The following is an 18,005-nucleotide window of genomic DNA, read 5'->3' as shown; positions in this document are numbered from 1 at the left end:
ATGTTGGAGAACCTCTGGAAGGAAAGGACCTCACGTCTGTGTTCCCAGTGTCCACCACGCCTGGTTGAATAGGCAACAGGAAAACAGGTGTTGGCACGAAGGAGCGATGAGTGAACTGTAGCCCTCTCCCTCCTCTGACCACCCCAAGTGATACTGGCGTCCTCCTACCATGCCTTGGCCACTGCCCCTTGCTCTGTCCCCTGTCCACAGCCCTTAGCCAAGCTTAGAGAAAGCCTGTCGCTCCCAGGCACACCCTGCTCTGCTTCCCCTTGCCCCCAGGGGCCCCGCACCTTCCACCAGCCCTCCTCACATTGCACCTGGAGTGTCTGATTACTTATGGCTCTTTCTTCTCTCAGGCAGAGATGCCCTGGCAGCTGGGGTGTCTTTTTACCCCAGACCCTGGGTGCAAACACATGGCAGGCATCCAGGACTGCTTGAATAAATGCAGAATAAGTGAATAGCTGTGAGTTTGGTTTCTTGGCATGCCTGACCAAATTAACAGTTTGTGGGTAATTAGGGTGACTTGACTGCCTATACTAGTTAGAGTGAGGTTTGGCCATAATTAATAGAATAGCTGGCAGGTATAACAGAGGTCCAGATAAGATAAATGTCTACTTTTTTTTCATAGAAAAGAAGTCCAGAGATAAGCAGTCAAACGCTGGTAAGGGCAGGTCCCCAGTCATAGGGAACAATACATTAATTTTGTTGTTCTATCACTTGGTATTGTTTGTTTGTTTGTCTTGTTTGTTGTGGGGCTTGAACTCAGGGCCTGGGCACTGTCCTAGAGCCTCTTTGTGCTCAAGGCTAGTGCTCTACCACTTGAGCCACTTCCAGCTTTTGAGTGATTAATTGGAGATAAGAGTCTCATGGGGACTTTTCTGCCTTTTCTGTCTTCGAATTACAATCTTCAGATCTCAGCCTCCTATATAGTTAGGATTACAAGTGTGAGCCACCAACTCCCAGCTTCTACCACCTATTACAGCAAGTGGTTTCTACCTCACAGTCCATATGGCTGCCTAAGCTGCATTCTAACTAGAGAGACAGGTGACTGAGTACCTCTTAATTTCTTGTTTTTCTTAAGAAGACTTCTATCTTTGTGTGTGTGTGTGTGTGTGTGTGTGTGTGTGTGTGTGTGTGTCTAGTACTAGGATTTGAACTCCAGATTTTGCACTTGTTCATCTTGCTTGTTTGGCTGGTACTCTACTACTTGAGCCACACCTCCAGCCCAGCTTTTTTTGCTGGTTATTTTTGGGGATTCAACTGCTCTGGATGGTTTCCAAACTTCAGTGCTCTGAATTTCAGCCTCCTGAGTAGCTAGGATTACAGATGTGAGCCACCAGTGCCTGGCTAAGGCTTTATCTTTTAGAGTTGTTATAGGCTGGCAGTAAAACTGAGCAGAAAAATACAGAGTTCCCAGGTAAACACAGGCTTCCTTCACTTTGCAAACCATCATTCGCTTAGGTAAACATCTGTAGGTGAGGCACATGAATTAACCCTCCAGGAATTTTTCTCCATCTCTTTGGAAACTGTTCATGTTTCACCTGCACTGTTGTTTTGGAGCAAAGCCATAGTTGTTTAACTGAATCACTGTCCAGCTTTTCAGGTGGCAAGGTAGGGGTGAAGGGATTTAATGAACAGGTTATCTGTGGCTCTGTGGGCCTCTTCCAGCACTGACATTCTTCCTTTTCCATGCCTTCCTGAGAAGGCCAGCACCATGCCCATCAAACGAGGGCAAGCTTTCCATCTGGGCTACATCCAGTTGGGGGCGAGTGCCTGGCTTTCCCTTCCATCTTCTGAACAAATATCCCTGGTTGAACTTTGGGGGATACAGAGATGTTCACTTCCCTTGCCTTTGCTAAACACTCTGTATATTTTGCAGACAAGATGTTTAGGACTCAGATGAGTTCACAGATCCTTCTAGGTGGAGCCAAATTTAAACTCAGACCTGGTGTGTCCCACTGGGCAGCAGAACTTTTTTGGTGCCAGTTCTGGATCTGGGTGGTATCTCTGAGCATTTTTGCTCACGGCTAGCTAGATCTACAGCTCTACTTCTGGCTTTAAATTTTTTTTAATTTTTTAATTTTTTGGAGATAAGAGTCTCATGGACTTTCCTGCCTGGGCTGGCTTCTAACCAAGATCCTCAGTTCTCAGCCTCCCAAGTAGCTAGCCACCAGTGCCTGGCCTGCATACCATTATTATTTTTTTTTTTTTGTCATTTGTGGGGTTTGAACTTATGGCCTGCCACTTTGAGCCACAGCCCCACTTATGTTTTTTCTGGTGTTTAATTGGAGATAAGAGTCTCATGGACTTTCCAGCTCAGATGGCTTTGAACTATGATCCTCAGTTCTTAGCCTCCTGAGTAGCTAAGATTATAGGTATGAATCACCAGCACCTGGCCCAGTATGCCTTTTAATTAATGTCTCCATGGCCAGCATTGGATAGGGGAGGAAAAATCATGCGGTGTGGAGGAAGAAGGTGGCCTTCTGTGTTTGGTGGTAGACATGGGGAAGTGCTGGGAGGAGCTAAGAGGACGTCAAGACTGTGTGCTTGAAGGGAGGCCATGGGGTCGTGGCCCCTCCCAGCTGCTGACTGTCCACCTTGGCTTCCAGATCCTGGAAGGAGACCAGGCCATCCTGCAGAGGATCAAGAAGGCCGTGCGGGTGATCCACAGCTCTGGCCTCGGTGGGTAAGCCTGCTTGGTGTCCTGGAGGCCCATCTGGGCCTTGAGCATGTGCTAAGCTCCTTTCCCTACCTAACAGGCCATGTGGAGAATGAGGAGCAGTACCAAGAGGCTGTGGAGTCCTTGGGCAACAGCCACCTTTCCCAGAGCAGCCACGAGCTCTCCACAGGCTTCCTGAACTTGGCCGTGTTCACCCGTGAGGTGGCTGCGCTCTTCAAGAACTTGGTGAGGCCCCCTCTTCCCTGCCCGTTCCTCCCCCAGGCTCAGGATAAACAACCTAGGGGCAACACAGTCAGTCTTGACCCTTCTCCTGGTTTCCCTTTGACCCCTGACCTGTGGCCTCTGTCCAGCTCTAATCCACCTTTTGCCTTCTCCTCTCCCTCTCGTGTACAGGGGTGCAGGAGCGGGCTCCCTGGAAGGAGCTCAGGAGGGAGGGAGAGACAGGCTCTAGGGTTCCTGCCCTGGTATCACTGTTGCCAGCACTGCCACTGCTGTCACCTCTCCTCATCCCTCTTTGTCCTCTGCTTTTTCAGTCATATCTGCCTGGCCTCTGCATTGGTTCAGTGGCCCCCATTCCCTCCTGGGCCTCTACTGCTCCATCCCTGCCTTGAGAACAGCTCTTTGCATAGGCAGGCACAGTTCTCTGTGGGGATGGTGACTGCTGGCCTCAGGTGACAGGTGCCCTACCCCAGGACCTCCAGCCAGGTGGTCTGGTTGCAGTCTGGATCACAGGCTGGCTGGGCCACCTCCCAGGCAAGCCTCCCGCCTTCCAGACCCCATGGCCTGGGCTGGCCACTTGCTGCAGTCGCTCCTGGTGCCCCCCCTGGCTCTGAAGGGCCCAGTCATTGCTGAGAGCCATGTGCTCAGTGGCAGGCACCTGACCTTGGGCCTGGCCCCTGCCTTGGATTCCTGACTCTGCTACTCACAAAGACACAGGAGCCTGTCTGCCTGAGCCCTGGCCTCACAGCTGGCTGTAACATGGACATACAGAAGGAGCAAGTTCCAGAGCTTGCAACTGGTGTCCTTAAAGCGCTGTGCACAGCCGAATCTCATACGCTGTCCTCCGTGTAGAGGCCTTTAGTGGTGTTGTGTTCCACTGAGCTTTGTCTTCCTTTGCCTTCAGCTGACAGCCCCTCTCTTGGCTATGGAAACCCCGAGGGTCTTGCCCTCTGGGGCAAGAGTCTGTGGAGGCCAGTGACACAGGAAGAAGAGTCATGGTCCCCAGGGGGAGACAAGAACTGAGGCAGGAACCACATGAAGTAGTACCAGAAGCAAGGCATAGGCTGGAGGACCACAGGGGTGGGAGGTCAGCACAGGCTGGGGTCGGTGGGTGGCACAGGCTTCCTGGAGGAGGGGAGCTCGCTGAGCTGTACTTACAAAAGGCTGGCTGGGCACTGGTAGCTCCTGCCTGTAACCCTAGCTACTCAGGAGGCTGAAATCTGAGGAGCACAGTCCAAAGCCAGTCCAAGCAGGACAGTCCATGATAACCTTATCTCCAATTAACCACCAGAAAACAGGAAGTGGCACTGTGGCTCAAGGTGGTAGAGGCTAGCCTGAGAATAAGAGCTCAGGGACAGTATGTAGGCCCTGAGTTCAAGCCCCACAACCAGCAAAAAAAGAAGTATTACAGAGGCCTCTTTGGGTTGGCAGGGGACAGAAACTTAGCTCAAAGTAGAATTTTTTTAAGGCATATATTGGTCCTGCAATGGGAAAAGCAAGGAGCGCAGCAGGCCTTGGGCTCCATCCCTTCCTCGTAGTTTCTCTGCTTCTCTTAGCAGCCCAGGTGCACATCTTATCAGCATCTCCTTTGATCTGGAAAGAAAACTCCCAGGGGAAGATCCTGATTGGTGGCTCAGATTGCATGTCTATTTCTGAACCAATCACTCTAACCTAAAAGCAGATGCTTGAGTCAGACCGGATCCTGTGTTGACTCCATCTGACCACAGGAAAGGGTTCTCCACAGGAAGGGTATTCTCTCACTATTCGAAGGGGAGATACAAGCTGGGGCATAGTGGCACAGTCCCATAATCCCAGCACTCAGGAGGCTGAGGGAGGACCATTGCAAATTTCAAGCCAGATTGGGCTACATATCAAGACTGTGTCTCAAAACAGGAAGCAAGGGCTGGGAATGTGGCTCCGTGGTAGAGCACTTGCCCTATGTGAGCCCTAGATTTTATCTGTAGTACCACAAACAAAAAAGACGAGACACAGAGCTAGCTGAGCGGGATAGCAGGTGTAAAGTTGAGAGGATGAGCAGGGGGCAAAGGTGACGCTGTCTGCAGTGAGGTGAGGAGGCTGGAGCAGTCAGGGAAGGGCATGAGTTGCCTTGCCTCTCTCCCCTTTCCAGCTCTTTCTCTGCTTCCTGTGCCCCATGGTACATTGCGCTCCCAGACCTGCCCCTCCCCCCCCTTCCGGCTGGACAAGTGTTGACCGAGGGTGAGGCTTAGGGGGGGAGTCTCTGCTTCTTTCAGATTCAGAACCTGCACAACATCGTCTCTTTCCCCCTGGACAGTCTGGTGAAGGCCCAGCTGAGGGACGGGCGGCAGGTGAGTTCCTGTGCAGGACACCTTCCCCTAGCGGAGGTCATAGGAGAGGAGCAGCTGGAGGCTACAGGGGAGGCTGGGCTCTGGGGCAGACAGGGAGGGGCCTGGTGCCCCTCTGCCTGCTGTCTGTGGACAGGGCCAATGTGGAGTTCTTCCAGCTGATCTGACCCCCACCCGAGAGAGGGGGTTCTTATGTACCTCCCCCAGCTTGTAAGTACATGGGAGGAGGTGAGGTGCCCATCGTTTATACAGCTAGAACATGGCAGGACCAGAGCAGGCTCCTGGATCCCAGGCTAAGGCTGCTCTTCCTGTGCCTGGCAGCCCCAGCTGAGGCAGAATAGGGCTGGAGGGAGTGGCAGAGGAACCTCCCTGGCAGTCTGCCCCAGAAAGCCCAGGGGAGGACCTGCCCTCCCCACCCTGGCTGAGCACCAGCCTGGGAACCACACAAACCTGATGGGCAGCTTTTGCTTCGTGGAAACCTAGCTGTTCAGAGGGTGCAAGCAGTCTGCCAGCCAGGCTGTGGATCGCCCTGGTCTTACTGACTTGCTTGTGTGGCCTTGGGGAGATTTCTCAACCCCTTTGTGGACTTATCCTTCCTGATAAGAGTTGATGTCATGGGACAAGAGTGCTTGCCTCGTGTACAGGAGGCCCTGGGTTCAATTCCTCAGCACCACATATACAGAAAACGGCCAGAAGTGGCGCTGTGGCTCAAGTGGCAGAGTGCTAACCTTGAGCAAAAAGAAGCCAGGGACAGTGCTCAGGCTCTGAGTCCAAGGCCCAGGACTGGCCAAAAAAAAAAAAAAGAGTTGATGTCATATCTGGGCTCATGCCTGTAATCGTAGCCACTCAGGAGGCTGAGATCTGAGGATCACAGTTCGAAGCCAGTGAGGGCAGAAAACTGCAAGTGGAACTATGGCTCAAAGTGGTAGAGTGCTAGCCTTGAGCAAAACAACTCAAGGACCGTACCTAGGCCCTGAGTTCAAGACCCATGACTGACAAAAAGAAAAAAAGTTGATGTCATACAAAGCAGGAGAAAATGGTGGGGATAAAGTTAGGAGAAAATGATGGGGGTAAAGTTAGCCAGACCTTTAGTATCTTTATCCTCATGGCCCATTTCCAGCTCCTGGCCAATACGACCCAGGGCAGAGGCCAGAGACCTCCAGGCTCTACCTACCACACCTGGCTGATGCTTGACACCTCTGAGGAGAAGTTGGGGGTGGAGTGGGGTCTCTTGCCCTGTTTGGAGAATGAGTTGGCAGTCAGGGGCGGGGACCAGGGCTGGTTGAAGAGCAGCTCTGAGTGGCAAAGAAGAATGCAGGTAGCAATGTCCTGTTTGTGCAGAGCTCTAGCTTCCCTGTTGGCAAATTGCTCTTTTCTGGTGGGTATGTACCAGTAATAGGGCTTGAAGTCAGGGCCAGGGAGTTGTCCATTAACTTTTTCAGTCAAGGCTGGCGCTCTCCACTTGAGCCACAGCTCTCCTTCCATCATTTTGGTGGTTAATAGGAGATGAGGGTCTCATAGCCTTTCCTGCCTGGGCTGGCTTTGAATCAGGATTCTCAGCTCTCAAGCTCCTGAGCAGCTAGGATTATAAGCTCCAACCACCACTGCCTGGCTCAAGTCATTCTTTTCTTAAACTACAGGACTCCAAAAAGCAACTGGAGAAGGCGTGGAAGGACTACGAGGCCAAAGTGTGAGTGCCTGGGCTGGGTGGTTTGGCCAGGAGAACGGTGCCTGCAGGGCAGCTGGGGGCCAGACAGCAGAGCCGGCAGTGTTCCCACAGGCATGCGTCGTCTGGCTCTCTGGTGCACTTACCAAGGTGATTTAAACCCATGCCCGGCCAGGTCCTGCGAGCAGAGTCATGATAACCAACCACCCTGAAGAGACTTGGCCCTCAGTGGCTCACCAGCGTGGGGTGCCCATGAATCTCACAGTCACACAGCCCCGTGACGGTGAGCTAGTGACAGGGTGAGCTAGTGACAGGAAGCATTGGACATTCAGAAAGATTCAGTTACTTGGCTGAGTGGCCAGAGAGCAGGCCGCAGGCTCCTGGTCTCCTTCCTCCTGTCAATGGTGTCTCTAAACTTTAAGTTGGACATAAGAGAGGAAAGGAAGGTGTATCCTCCTTCAGGAGCAACCCCCAGAATGAATCCAGGCCTGGGGAGCCTTGTTCTCTGTTCATCCCACACTGCTGTCTTCTGGTTGATCAAGCTGGGTTTCTCAGTCTGGGCACCAGTCTGCCAGGGCACCATGAGAAACGAGTGGCTTGGCTTCAATCTTACTTTTTCTTTTCTTGAAGGAAGCATTGCGGCACTCCCCCATGCTCGGTATTCTGAGCACATTGCATGCAATGCGTGAGGACGTTAAGGTTTGAACTTTTCCAAGCCTGTTGGTCCAGAGAGGCCTTTGTTCCACCTTGGCTACTGATTAATATCTCTCCCACATCCTTCCAGTTTCCCTGACCCAAAGAGCTCCAAGCAGAGACGCCTTGGCCTCTGTTCAGGGCCATTTCAGGCCCCTATTTCAGTGGTTTGTTTTGTTTTATCCTTCTTTGAAAGGGCTGGGATGTTGCTCATGTGGTAGAGTACCTGCCTAACGAGTGTGAGGTCCTGAGTTCAAACCCCAGTACTGCCCTCCATCCTGCCAATTTTTTTTTAATTTTTTTGCCAGTCCTGGGGCTTGAACTCAGGGCCTGAGCACTGTCCCTGGCTTCATTTTGCTCAGGGCTAGCACTCTGCCAACTTGAGCCACAACGCCACTTCTGGCTTTTTCTGTGTATGTGGTACTGAGGAATCAAACCTAGGGCTTCATGTATACGAGGCAAGCACTCTTGCCACTAGGCCATATTCCCAGCCCCTCTCCTGGCTTTTTCCAAGTAGTTTATTGGAGATAAGAGTCTCACAGACTTCTCTGCCTGGGCTGGCTTCGAACTGTGATCCTCAGACCTCAGCCTCCTGAATAGCTAGAATTACAGGCATGAGCCACTGGCGCCCAACTACTCCAATTATTATTCTTTATAAAATTTTGTTTTCTTTTGTAGTTGGCCAAAGCAGTATATGTTTGTTACATGTAATTTAGAAAACATGGAGAAGAAAAAAAAATTGGGGGCTGGGAATATGGCCTAGTGGTAGAGTACTTGCCTCGTATACATGAAGCCCTGGGTTTGATTCCTCAGCACCACATAAATAGAAAAAAGCCAGAAGTGGTGCTGTGACTCAAGAGATAGAGTGCTAGCACTTAAGCAAAAATCTACTGGGCATTGTGGTATACATCTATAGTACCAGCTACTCAGAGGCTGAGAAAGGAGTACTTAACCCCAGAAGTGTGAGGCTAGCTGGGAAACATAGCAAGACGCAGTACCTCCCTCCCTCCAAAAAAAATATGCTTAATCATTCTTAGGAAAAGATTAGGATCATGTGGAATGCATCTAATATGTCTTTTCTTGAAAAAAATTTTAACGAGAAATTTAGGAAACAAGGCAAAGTGAGAAGATACTACAGAAAAAAAAAAAAAAAGAGGGGAAGCACAATCCTGAGTTTCTAAACCTAAGATACATATTTCCATTGACTTATCTACATACACTAAACTCATAAAACTGAGATCAAAATAAGCATACTGTTTTGTAAGCTGCTGTTTTCATTTTTTAAAGATGCATCGTGAAGCCAGGCATGGTAGTGCATGCCTGTAATCTTAGCATTTGGGAGGCTGAGGCCTCCTTCCCGGGGTCTCCAGCTCCAGCAGTGGGTCCTGTGACAGAGGGCATGGGTGCTGAGTGACATTCCTATAGGGCATCATCCTGCTTGTGCCGGGGCATGGCCGGCCGGCCATCTGCATGCTCAGGAGGCCTAGGAGGTGGTAGAGATTCGGCCAGTCCTTATCTTCATGATTTGCTATGGGACTTTGTGACCCTTTTCTTTCTGAGTTACCTTGACCAAGCCCTTGGCCTTTTAAGAGCCCTGTGTACAAATAGAAATACTAATCTTTACCTTGTGGACCTTCCCCAAGTAGGTCTGCTTTATTGGCTTGCTTTATTCCTGGCTTGCCAGCCCTGGACTGTGATCCCCCTAGCTCTCCTTCAAACAAGTAGGTGGTATTACAACCATGTTCTGTCAGGCCCAGCTGTTTTTACTAGCTGTCTATATTGGGTTTTCCTGTAAGATTTCATTGAAATAAAATGTCCTACTTAGTTAACTACAGTGATTCGGTGAGCTGTGGACATGGCCTTGACTAGGGCCCAGGGCTACCTGGTCCCCTGGCTACAGTTGGAGTGACCACATTGGCATAGGTGACTGTATGTGTTCCATTTGAAAGGGGCTCCAGGTGTTGCTGGATGTTAGTGGGCTGAAGGGTGCTACGTAATTATACCACATTCTTACCCAAGGAGCCCTTGGGAGGGAGCCGGCAGCATCTGTGAATATCATCAGAGCCTCCCCACGGGCCATTGAGAGGGGGGAGCCCCACCCCCATGCTGCTAAGAAAGGCATCCTGACCCTGTGTAAGGGCCCTGTCTCTCTAGAGTGATTCATAGCCAACTGTGTTTCCTCATCTGTAAAGAAGGGCCAGGAATACACAGCAAGGTCAGTGTAGAGAGAGAAGCACAGGCCAGAGCCTGTCCCCAAGCTTCAGCAAAGACACATGTGGGTTCAAATCTTGACCTTTCCACTTAACAGCTGCGTGACTTGGACAAGCAACTTAATGCCACTGCCTCGGGCCCCTCATACCAAGCTGGGCATTGAGTCCTGCATGGTGGGGTTATCAGCTCTGTTTGTAAGTAGGGAGGAAAAGTAACACCTGGAGCCTCCTATTGGACAGAAGGGCAAGAAGATGCATGGACAATAATTAAATGGCGATGTGACAGTGCTGAAACCATTGTGTCCACACAGAGGTGGCAGCAAAAGCAGGGGGTGGAGGGAAAGGTGGTCAGAAAAGGCGCTGCGGAAGGAAGTGGTGCCTCTGCTTGGTTCAGAGTGCCCAGGTTGCAGGAGTGTGCTTTTTTGAGTATTTCTCTTTCCACTATGCCCAGAGTCCCTGTTCCTGCCCCTTGTCTTAATGGCAGACTTTTCTGTAGTTATCTCAGTCTTCTTAACTCCAAGCATTTAAGTCCTCTCCATCCCTAATTTCAGCTATCTGCTTCTGCTGCAACTCCATGCAAAGGAAATAGATACATTCCTAACATTTGAAATGTTTTGTGTTTGGGTTTTTTTGGCCAGTCCTGGAGCTTGCACTCAGGCCCTGAGCACTGTCTCTGGCTTCTTTTTGCTCAAGGCTAGCACGCTACCACCTGAGTCATAGCGCTACTTCTGGCCATTTTCTATATATGTGATGCTGGGGAATCGAACCCAGGGCTTCATGTATACAAGGCAAGCACTCTTGCCACTAGGCCATATTCCCAGCCCGGGGGGGGGGGGGTGTTGTTGTTGTTGTTGTTGTTTGTTTGTTTTAAACAGTGACCTCTGAGGACAGGGAAGGAATGGGAGATGTCATTCTCTAGGGGAAGGAAGCACTATCCAGCTTCTAAATGGAGATCCCCTCTCAGGATGACCCTGTCAGACTGTTGTAGGGCATGTCTCTGTGGATGAGTGTAGCTGCCACCACAGACAGAGCCAAGGTAATTGGCAAAACCATACAAAGTCCTTCATAGCTTATCTTCACTCTGAGCAAAGTGGCTCCATCTTTTCATCTCTCTTAGCATAAAAATGGCAGAGAGGGAGAAAGGAAAGGAAAAGAAAGAGGAAAAAGGAGGAAAGAAGGAAGGAAGGAAGGAAAGAAGGAAAGAAGGAAAGAAAGTAGTGGGGAGGGGAGGGAAGGCTGCCTATGCTAAAAAAATAAGTTACCTAAAAGGGATCACCATGGAAACTGGGAGTAGAGCTCAGAGATGCCTAGCAAGCACTCCACCTATTCTCTCTCTCTCTCTCTCTTTTTCTTATACACACACACATGCACACACACCACTAACAGCTATTACTGTAATGTCATCACCACCCTGTTAGCATTGTCATAATCTTGCCATTTATTGGAAGTCTAGAATATTCCAGAAACTTAGTGTCTCCATGCATTATGGTCAAGGACCGTAATAACACCATTAAGATACCATCATTCCTATTTGTAAAATGAACCTAAAGCTTAGGAAAATTAGAAATGTTGAGCAAGTGTAGGAGCTGACATTTGCATCCAGAGCCCACATTCCTAGCACTGCCCTGCACTGGGGCTTGCTTTCTATTCTCCTTTTCTGGAGCAGACGTCTTTCTGTTCTGGGATATGCAGATCTTCAATCTTCCAGATTAAACTCAAGGCATTATGCTTGCTAAGCAACTTTCTCTACTACTTGAGCCATACCCCCGAGTCTTTTTGCTTTTAGTTTGTTTTTCAGATAGCGTTTCCATCTTTTACCCCAGCCAGTTTCAGATCATGATCTTCCTAGCTCTACCTCCCAAGGAACTGGGATTATAGGTATGCTCCGCCATGCTCTGCAGATCGTCAGCCTTTTTAATAGCTGCCTAGTGTTTTCATGCATAGACATATCAAGACTGATCAGCATTCCGTAGCTCACTCTTTTTCTGGGGGGTGTGGAGCAGAAAAAGATTTATTATGTGGCATAGACAGGTGCAAAGTAAGAGGCAAAGTAATAAGCGTTTTAACCCCTTTTCAATCATCTTCTGGTATGAGCTTTAGGTCTAAATAAACAAGGAATTGGGCAGGGGGTGAAAGGTATGCATAGTTTAGCAGTCCTCTCACTAGTGTGTTCCCGTGGATCGTGATCTCAGTCTGGGAGGGGCTTGGGAGAAGTAATTATGTTTGTGAAGATGTGTGAGTCATTTTGGCCTGATGGGTAGCACCAGGGAGACAGTTCTGCTGTTCCTTTCCTTGGGGAACTTTCCCCATCCCTCCCTTTATCTATCTTGTCCTTCCCGAGCTCCACAGTGCCTATAAAGGGACCGCAAGAGAGAAAAAAGCAGAGAGCTCAGAGCAAAGGACACAGATAAAACATGAAGGCAGGATGCCAAGCCTTTCTCTCTGGCCCTTAGCTAGTTCATAGGCCCCCAACTAAGGAGTCGGTGCTTTTTAACAAAAGCAGTTTATGAAGCTATTACAATGCCTCCCACAAGGCACTGGTTGCTCACACCTTCAGTGCCAGCTACTCAGGCTGAGATCTGAGGATCATGGTTTGGAGCCAGTTTGGACAGGAAAGTCAGCCAGGAAACTCTTATCTCCAATTAATCAGCAAAAAGCTGGAAGTGGAGCTGAGACTCAAGTGGCAGAGCACCAGCCTTGAGCAAAAAAGCTAAAGGCAGGCTCAAGGCCCCGAGGTCAAGCTGTAGTATTGGTGCTTATACACAATGCACAGGTCCAGGGTTCAAGCCTAGTACCAATACACACACACACACACACACACACACACACACACACACACACACACACACACACACACACACTATCCCCTAATACATGAACATCAGTCTTGAGGGAATTAGAGTGTTGGCCAGTTGGGCCTTTTAGGGTTCCTGGCCAGAGCTAAGCTATCAGAGAAGGGAACAAGTAGCTGAAGTACCTAGGCCAGATGAACCTGTTGTTTAAGCCTAACATGAGAAACTCCATCATAAAGCAGAATAGAGGAGGGAGGAAAGTCAGAAGACTTGCTGCCGTTAAATCAGTTGTATAGGGGATCCTCTTTGAAATAATCCCATTAGTATGGGCTACAAAAAAGATGTGTTTTGAGCCAGTCGATTCAGTCATTTTTGTCTTAAAGGCCTTGGCAAGAAATAAGGAGCTTGCCTTTTACCAGAAGCACCTGGAAGGACTTCAGTGTCAGGTAGCATGCTTCTGGACCTTGTTTTACAACCTTGATGCTTTGGTTACTTTTGGAAGGGTTCACACAAGTGACTCTGTCTGAGTCTGACAACTGCCCCTCTTGCCGGAACTGTTTCCTCTGCAGATTGCCACTGGTTCATCCCCTGTGGTTTGAGTTTAGTGGATGATCTTTATTTCTGATCTGATCCCTGATGTGAGGAGAAGTAACAGCCTGGTGGAAGTCAGTACTAACAAGATGCCTTTGGCCAAATTTGAGCAACAGAGAGGTTTAGGGGCATCTCTTAGGCTGGGTATACCCAGCGTCCATTTTCAAGTTTAGTTCTGTCTGTTCCTCAGCTAGGTGATATCCTAGCATCCCACCAATGCTGTTCAGGCTGCTATTGTTAAAGTACCACACTTATAAAGAAAATAACACCACAAACCATGTTTCCCTTTTTACTATTAAAAGTTGGAAACAGCCGGAGGAGACAGCCTGCTCTCCACACAAACCATGTTTCCCTTTTTACTATTAAAAGTTGGAAACAGCCGGAGGAGACAGCCCTGCTCTCCCAGTTGGTCCATCCTCTTGTCTCCCACCTTCCTCTAAGCTGCCAGTGCCATGGCCCCATCCCCCACCCTCCTTGTCAGGTCCCCCAGGAATATATCTGCCTTGGCCATTCCCCACCCCAGGTCCACCTCCCTCCTCCAGGCTCCCACTTGGGGGATCAGAAGTCTCTAGGGAAATTATTTTGAAGCCTTAGAGCCTTGCCCTAAAGCACTGGGTTTCATCCAGGAATGGTCTTGCCTCCCCTCACCGCCCCCCCCACCCCAGAAGACATCTAGCCATGTCTGAGCCAGGGCTGGTTGTCACATGGAGCTGAGAGGGGCCATGTCACATTGACAGTGGATGGGTAGAAGTCAGGGATACTGTTCATATACAGACCACGGGACACAATTACCTGGCAAAAATGCCAGGAGTTCCAAGGTGGAGAAACTGCTCTCCAAGACTGCAGGGACAGATTCCATGTCTTTGCCTTGAACTCACAGGCCAGAACTATAGAGTCAGAAGGCCTGGGACTTCTAGGGGGAAAATCGAGGCTCTAGGCCCTGGAATAATGGCTCCTGTGTCTCTCATGTGCTCAGTTTCTGGCAGGACGCCTCGGTTGTCTGGATACAGAGAACATCCCTGCTTTCTGGACAAGGAGACTAAGGTCCGATGGGGGAAGTAGCACAGCTCACAGGCAGCAGAGACGGTGTTTATTCCACTGTCTGCTCTGCTCAGGGCCAGCCAGGACCCACTGGGGACCAGCATTGTTAAACAAATGTCTCACATATGGCAGCAGGTGGTGTGCTGGTATGGCATTCTCAGAAAACCAGTGTCACTCTGGCTCACCAGCCGCAAAGAGGGAAAACAGGCAAGCTTTCCCATCCACGGGGGAAGGCCATGGTGATTGCAGCCCCAAGGATAGGAAGCACTTCCTGACGCCACTTAAAAGCACAAGTGCTTTCTCCTTTTTTCTTTTCTTTGTGGAAGTGCTAGAATTGAACTCAGGGCCGTGCTCTGTTGCTAAGCTACACCTCAGGATAAAGCTTTTTTTTTTTTTTTTTTTCTTTTTGCTGATCCTGGGGCTTGGACTCAGGGCCTGGGCACTGTCCCTGAGCTTCTTTGGCTCAAGGCTAGCACTCTACCACTGGAGTCATAGCACCACTTCTGAGGAATCAAACCCAGGGCTTCATGCATGCTAGGCAAGCACTCTACCACTAAAGCCACATTCCCAGCCCCCATAAAGCTTTTGACTAAGGTCTAACTGGAAAGCTCTGCAGGCTCAGAAGGGTGAAGGCACGTTGTGGTCATCTAACCTACACAGTCCTAAGCCCCCTGCCAGCTAAGCGGCACTGGCCCATAGCCTGTCCCATAGCCCTTCCACCTCCTGGCATGAACACCTCCAGACATTTCCCTATTGCTCTTGGGCGAATGATCACAAATCTCAACATGGACTGAGCAAGCCCTGTGGGGTATGGTACCTCATTGCGCTCACCCCAGCCACTGCCCCCATGTTTTCATGGGTCTCTGAGCCCTCCTGCCTCTGACAGGGTCTTACAGGGTCTGGTCCGCCTGGCCAGCCATCACTTCCTCCAAATTAATGATTTCCTCAGGTTTCCTACCTAGCATAGATACCACTTTCTACCATGAGGTCAGGCCCCCACTTCACTCCCCTGTCACTTTCTGCTATGGATTGACCCCCTTCCGCCCCCCCACCCTCTGGCCTCCCCAAGTCTGCCTTGTCCTCCCTTGTTGCCAGCTTCAGCACAGGAAGAGTTCCATCCCCCACCCTCACGTGCCCATGGCAGGAATGGTGGACAGAGAGGGGCTGGCCAGGGGTTTTCAGGCCTCTGTTTCTTGTGGCCTAGGGCCAGGTTGGAGAAGGAACGGGATCGGGCCCGGATTCCAGGGGGAGTGACGGGGGAGGTGGCCCAGGACACACAGCGAGAGCGACGCGTCTTCCAGTTACACATGTGTGAGGTACAGGGTGCCCAGGGGAGGGTGGGGTGGGAGGTGCAGGTATCTACCTCTGCAAACCCCTGGGGGTTCAGGCACAGGCCCACCCTTGCTCAGCTACATAGCCAATAGAATGTTACCAAGGCTCAATCTCTGTCAAGATGAGCCTGGGAGCCAGGCGCCGGTGGCTCACACTTATAATCCTAGCTACCCAGGAGGCTGAGATCTGAGGATCACGGTTCAAAGCCAGCCTGGGCAGGAAAGTCCATGAAACTCTTATCTTCAATGAACCACCAAAAAACCGGAAGTGGCGCTGTGGCTCAAGTGGTAGAGCGCTAGCTTTGAGCTGAAGAGCTCAGGGACAGCACCCAGGTCCAGAGTTCAAGCCTCATGACCCACCAAAAAAAAAAAAAAAAAAAAGATTAGCTTGGGGCAGGGATCATGGCCCCTGTCCCTAGTCTCTCACTTGGGCTCACAGCCCATGTCTTGCCCCCCGCCCCCAGTACCTGCTCAAAGCTGGGGAGAGTCAAATGAAGCAAGGTCCCGACTTTCTTCAGAGCCTCATCAAGTTCTTCCACGCTCAGCACAAGTAGGTATTTCCCCTTTCCCACCCCTAACCTCAACCCGCAAGCTCTCCAGATGTCTGCAAGCCACTGGCCACACTCCCAGCTCCTTGGTGTCATATGACCACCATGGGTCAGCCACTACTGACCTTACACACCTAACCTCACTCTGCCCTGCAGCACTCCCATGGTCAGGTGCAGTCATCCCCATTGTACAGACGAGAGAAATGGAGGCCAGTGCGCCCACCCAGATCAACAGCTAGTAGGTGGGCTCTGAACCCAGAGAGCCTGGCCTCTGCATGCCCGCTGTGAGCAGCAGGCTCCACACCCCTGGGTACTGTGTGGGTCTCTCACACCTCTGGCTTATCTGTAGTTTATCCATCTCTGAACCCTTTTTGGCTTCTGGTAGTTTTTTCCAAGATGGCTGGAAGGCAGCTCAGAGCCTGTCCCCATTCATCGAGAAGCTGGCAGCCTCAGTCCATACAGTAAGCTGGGCCTTACCCTGGTGTGTGTGTGGCGGGGGGGGGGGGGGGGGGTCCAAGCTCCTGCTCTCTGTGAGTGGGGAAGAGCTGGCTCTCAGTGGTGTAAGGTGCTGCCCTCCTGCACTGGGTCTGGGCTCTACCTCAGCACTTCGACTGGCCATGGGGTCCCATCCTGTGTTCCATAGCTGCGACAGACCCAGGAAGAAGAGCTACACAAACTGACCCAACTCCGGGACTCCCTCCGAAGGACACTGCAGCTGGAGAGCAGAGAGGTCAGGCCCCGGGTCAGCCCAAGTGGCAGGAAGGCTCTCTCCAGCACAGAAGGAGGGAGGGGAGGAGGCAAGGAGGCCCCACAAGCCCCTTAAGGAGACTGGGCAGCACTGGCTCTTCCCTCCTGAGGTCTCCCTTGCTTATCTGAGGTCAGGAACATCCAAGCAGGAAGAACTCAGGGGGCTACAGCATCCACCAGCACCAAGGCAACAAGCAGTTTGGAACAGAGAAGGTGGGCTTCCTGTACAAGAAAAGTGATGGGTAAGTGACTCAGAGAGCTCAGGCAACTGCTCAAAACACACAGCTAGGCTGGGCACAGGAGGCTGAGACCTGAGGATCGTAGTTCAAAGCCAGCCCAGGCAGGAAACTCCATGAGACTCTTATTGCCAAATAATCACCAGAAAACTGGAGGTTGTGTTGTGGCTCAAAGTGGTAGCCTTTTTTTTTTCTTTTCTTTTTTCTTTTTCTTTTTTTTTTTTTGGCCAGTCCTGGGACTTGGACTCAGGGCCTGAGCACTGTCCCTGGCTTCCTTTTGCTCAAGGCTAGCACTCTGCCACTTGAGCCACAGCGCCACTTCTGGCCGTTTTCTGTATATGTGGTGCTGGGGAATTGAACCCAGGGCCTCATGTATACGAGGCAAGCTCTCTTGCCACTAGGCCATATCCCCAGCCCATCAAAGTGGTAGCCTTGAGCAAAAGAGCTCAGGGACCAGGCCCTGAGTTCAAACCCCACAACTAATCCCCATCCCCCCAAAAAATCAAACAAACACAGCCAGGAGATGATAGAGGTGGGGAAGCCTCATGGCAGACTCATCGCTTTGAGGTAATCTGACCTTGAGGGTTCCAGGCCCCTCCAATCTGAAGGCAAAATTGTCAAAGGACTATCTTATTAACTTGAAGAATAACAGCTGCTAAGACTTACTGAGTCCTCTTACCCTCTACAGTATACTGAATATGCCTGGAAATAAAATGCTGACTGTTTCCTGCTCCCTGGTGTTAAGAAAGGGAGCCAGAGGGCTGGGAATGTGGCTGAGCGGTAGAGTGCTTGCCTAGCATGCATGAAGCCTAGGGTTTCATTCCTTAGTACCACATAAACAGAAAAAGCCGGAAGTGGCTCAAGTGGTAGAGTGCTAGCCTTGACCAAGAGAAGCTCAGGAACAGTGCCCAGGCTCTGAGTTCAAGC

The 18,005-nt window shown here is 50.7% G+C and overlaps 1 protein-coding gene across 6 annotated transcripts in view; it reads left to right on the top strand.

Annotated features, from left to right (window-relative positions):
* Asap3 (ArfGAP with SH3 domain, ankyrin repeat and PH domain 3) overlaps positions 1-18,005 on the top strand; it is a 54,119-nt gene that overhangs the window by 24,811 nt on the left and 11,303 nt on the right. For 4 of the 6 annotated variants that reach the window (XM_048350489.1, XM_048350486.1, XM_048350490.1 and 1 more), the window contains exons 2-10: positions 2,610-2,682; positions 2,760-2,905; positions 5,152-5,226; positions 6,864-6,913; positions 15,421-15,532; positions 16,012-16,097; positions 16,481-16,556; positions 16,739-16,837; positions 16,978-17,084. In XM_048350489.1, the coding sequence (XP_048206446.1) occupies positions 2,610-2,682; positions 2,760-2,905; positions 5,152-5,226; positions 6,864-6,913; positions 15,421-15,532; positions 16,012-16,097; positions 16,481-16,556; positions 16,739-16,837; positions 16,978-17,084 (824 nt within the window). The remainder of the gene's footprint in view (positions 1-2,609; positions 2,683-2,759; positions 2,906-5,151; positions 5,227-6,863; positions 6,914-15,420; positions 15,533-16,011; positions 16,098-16,480; positions 16,557-16,738; positions 16,838-16,977; positions 17,085-18,005) is intronic. The other 2 variants (XM_048350487.1, XM_048350491.1) reach the window with 1 other exon arrangement.

The sequence above is a fragment of the Perognathus longimembris genome, chromosome 7 (assembly GCF_023159225.1).
Source record: "Perognathus longimembris pacificus isolate PPM17 chromosome 7, ASM2315922v1, whole genome shotgun sequence".
Classification (NCBI taxonomy): domain Eukaryota; kingdom Metazoa; phylum Chordata; class Mammalia; order Rodentia; family Heteromyidae; genus Perognathus; species Perognathus longimembris.
This window is presented reverse-complemented; position numbering and strand designations above follow the sequence as displayed.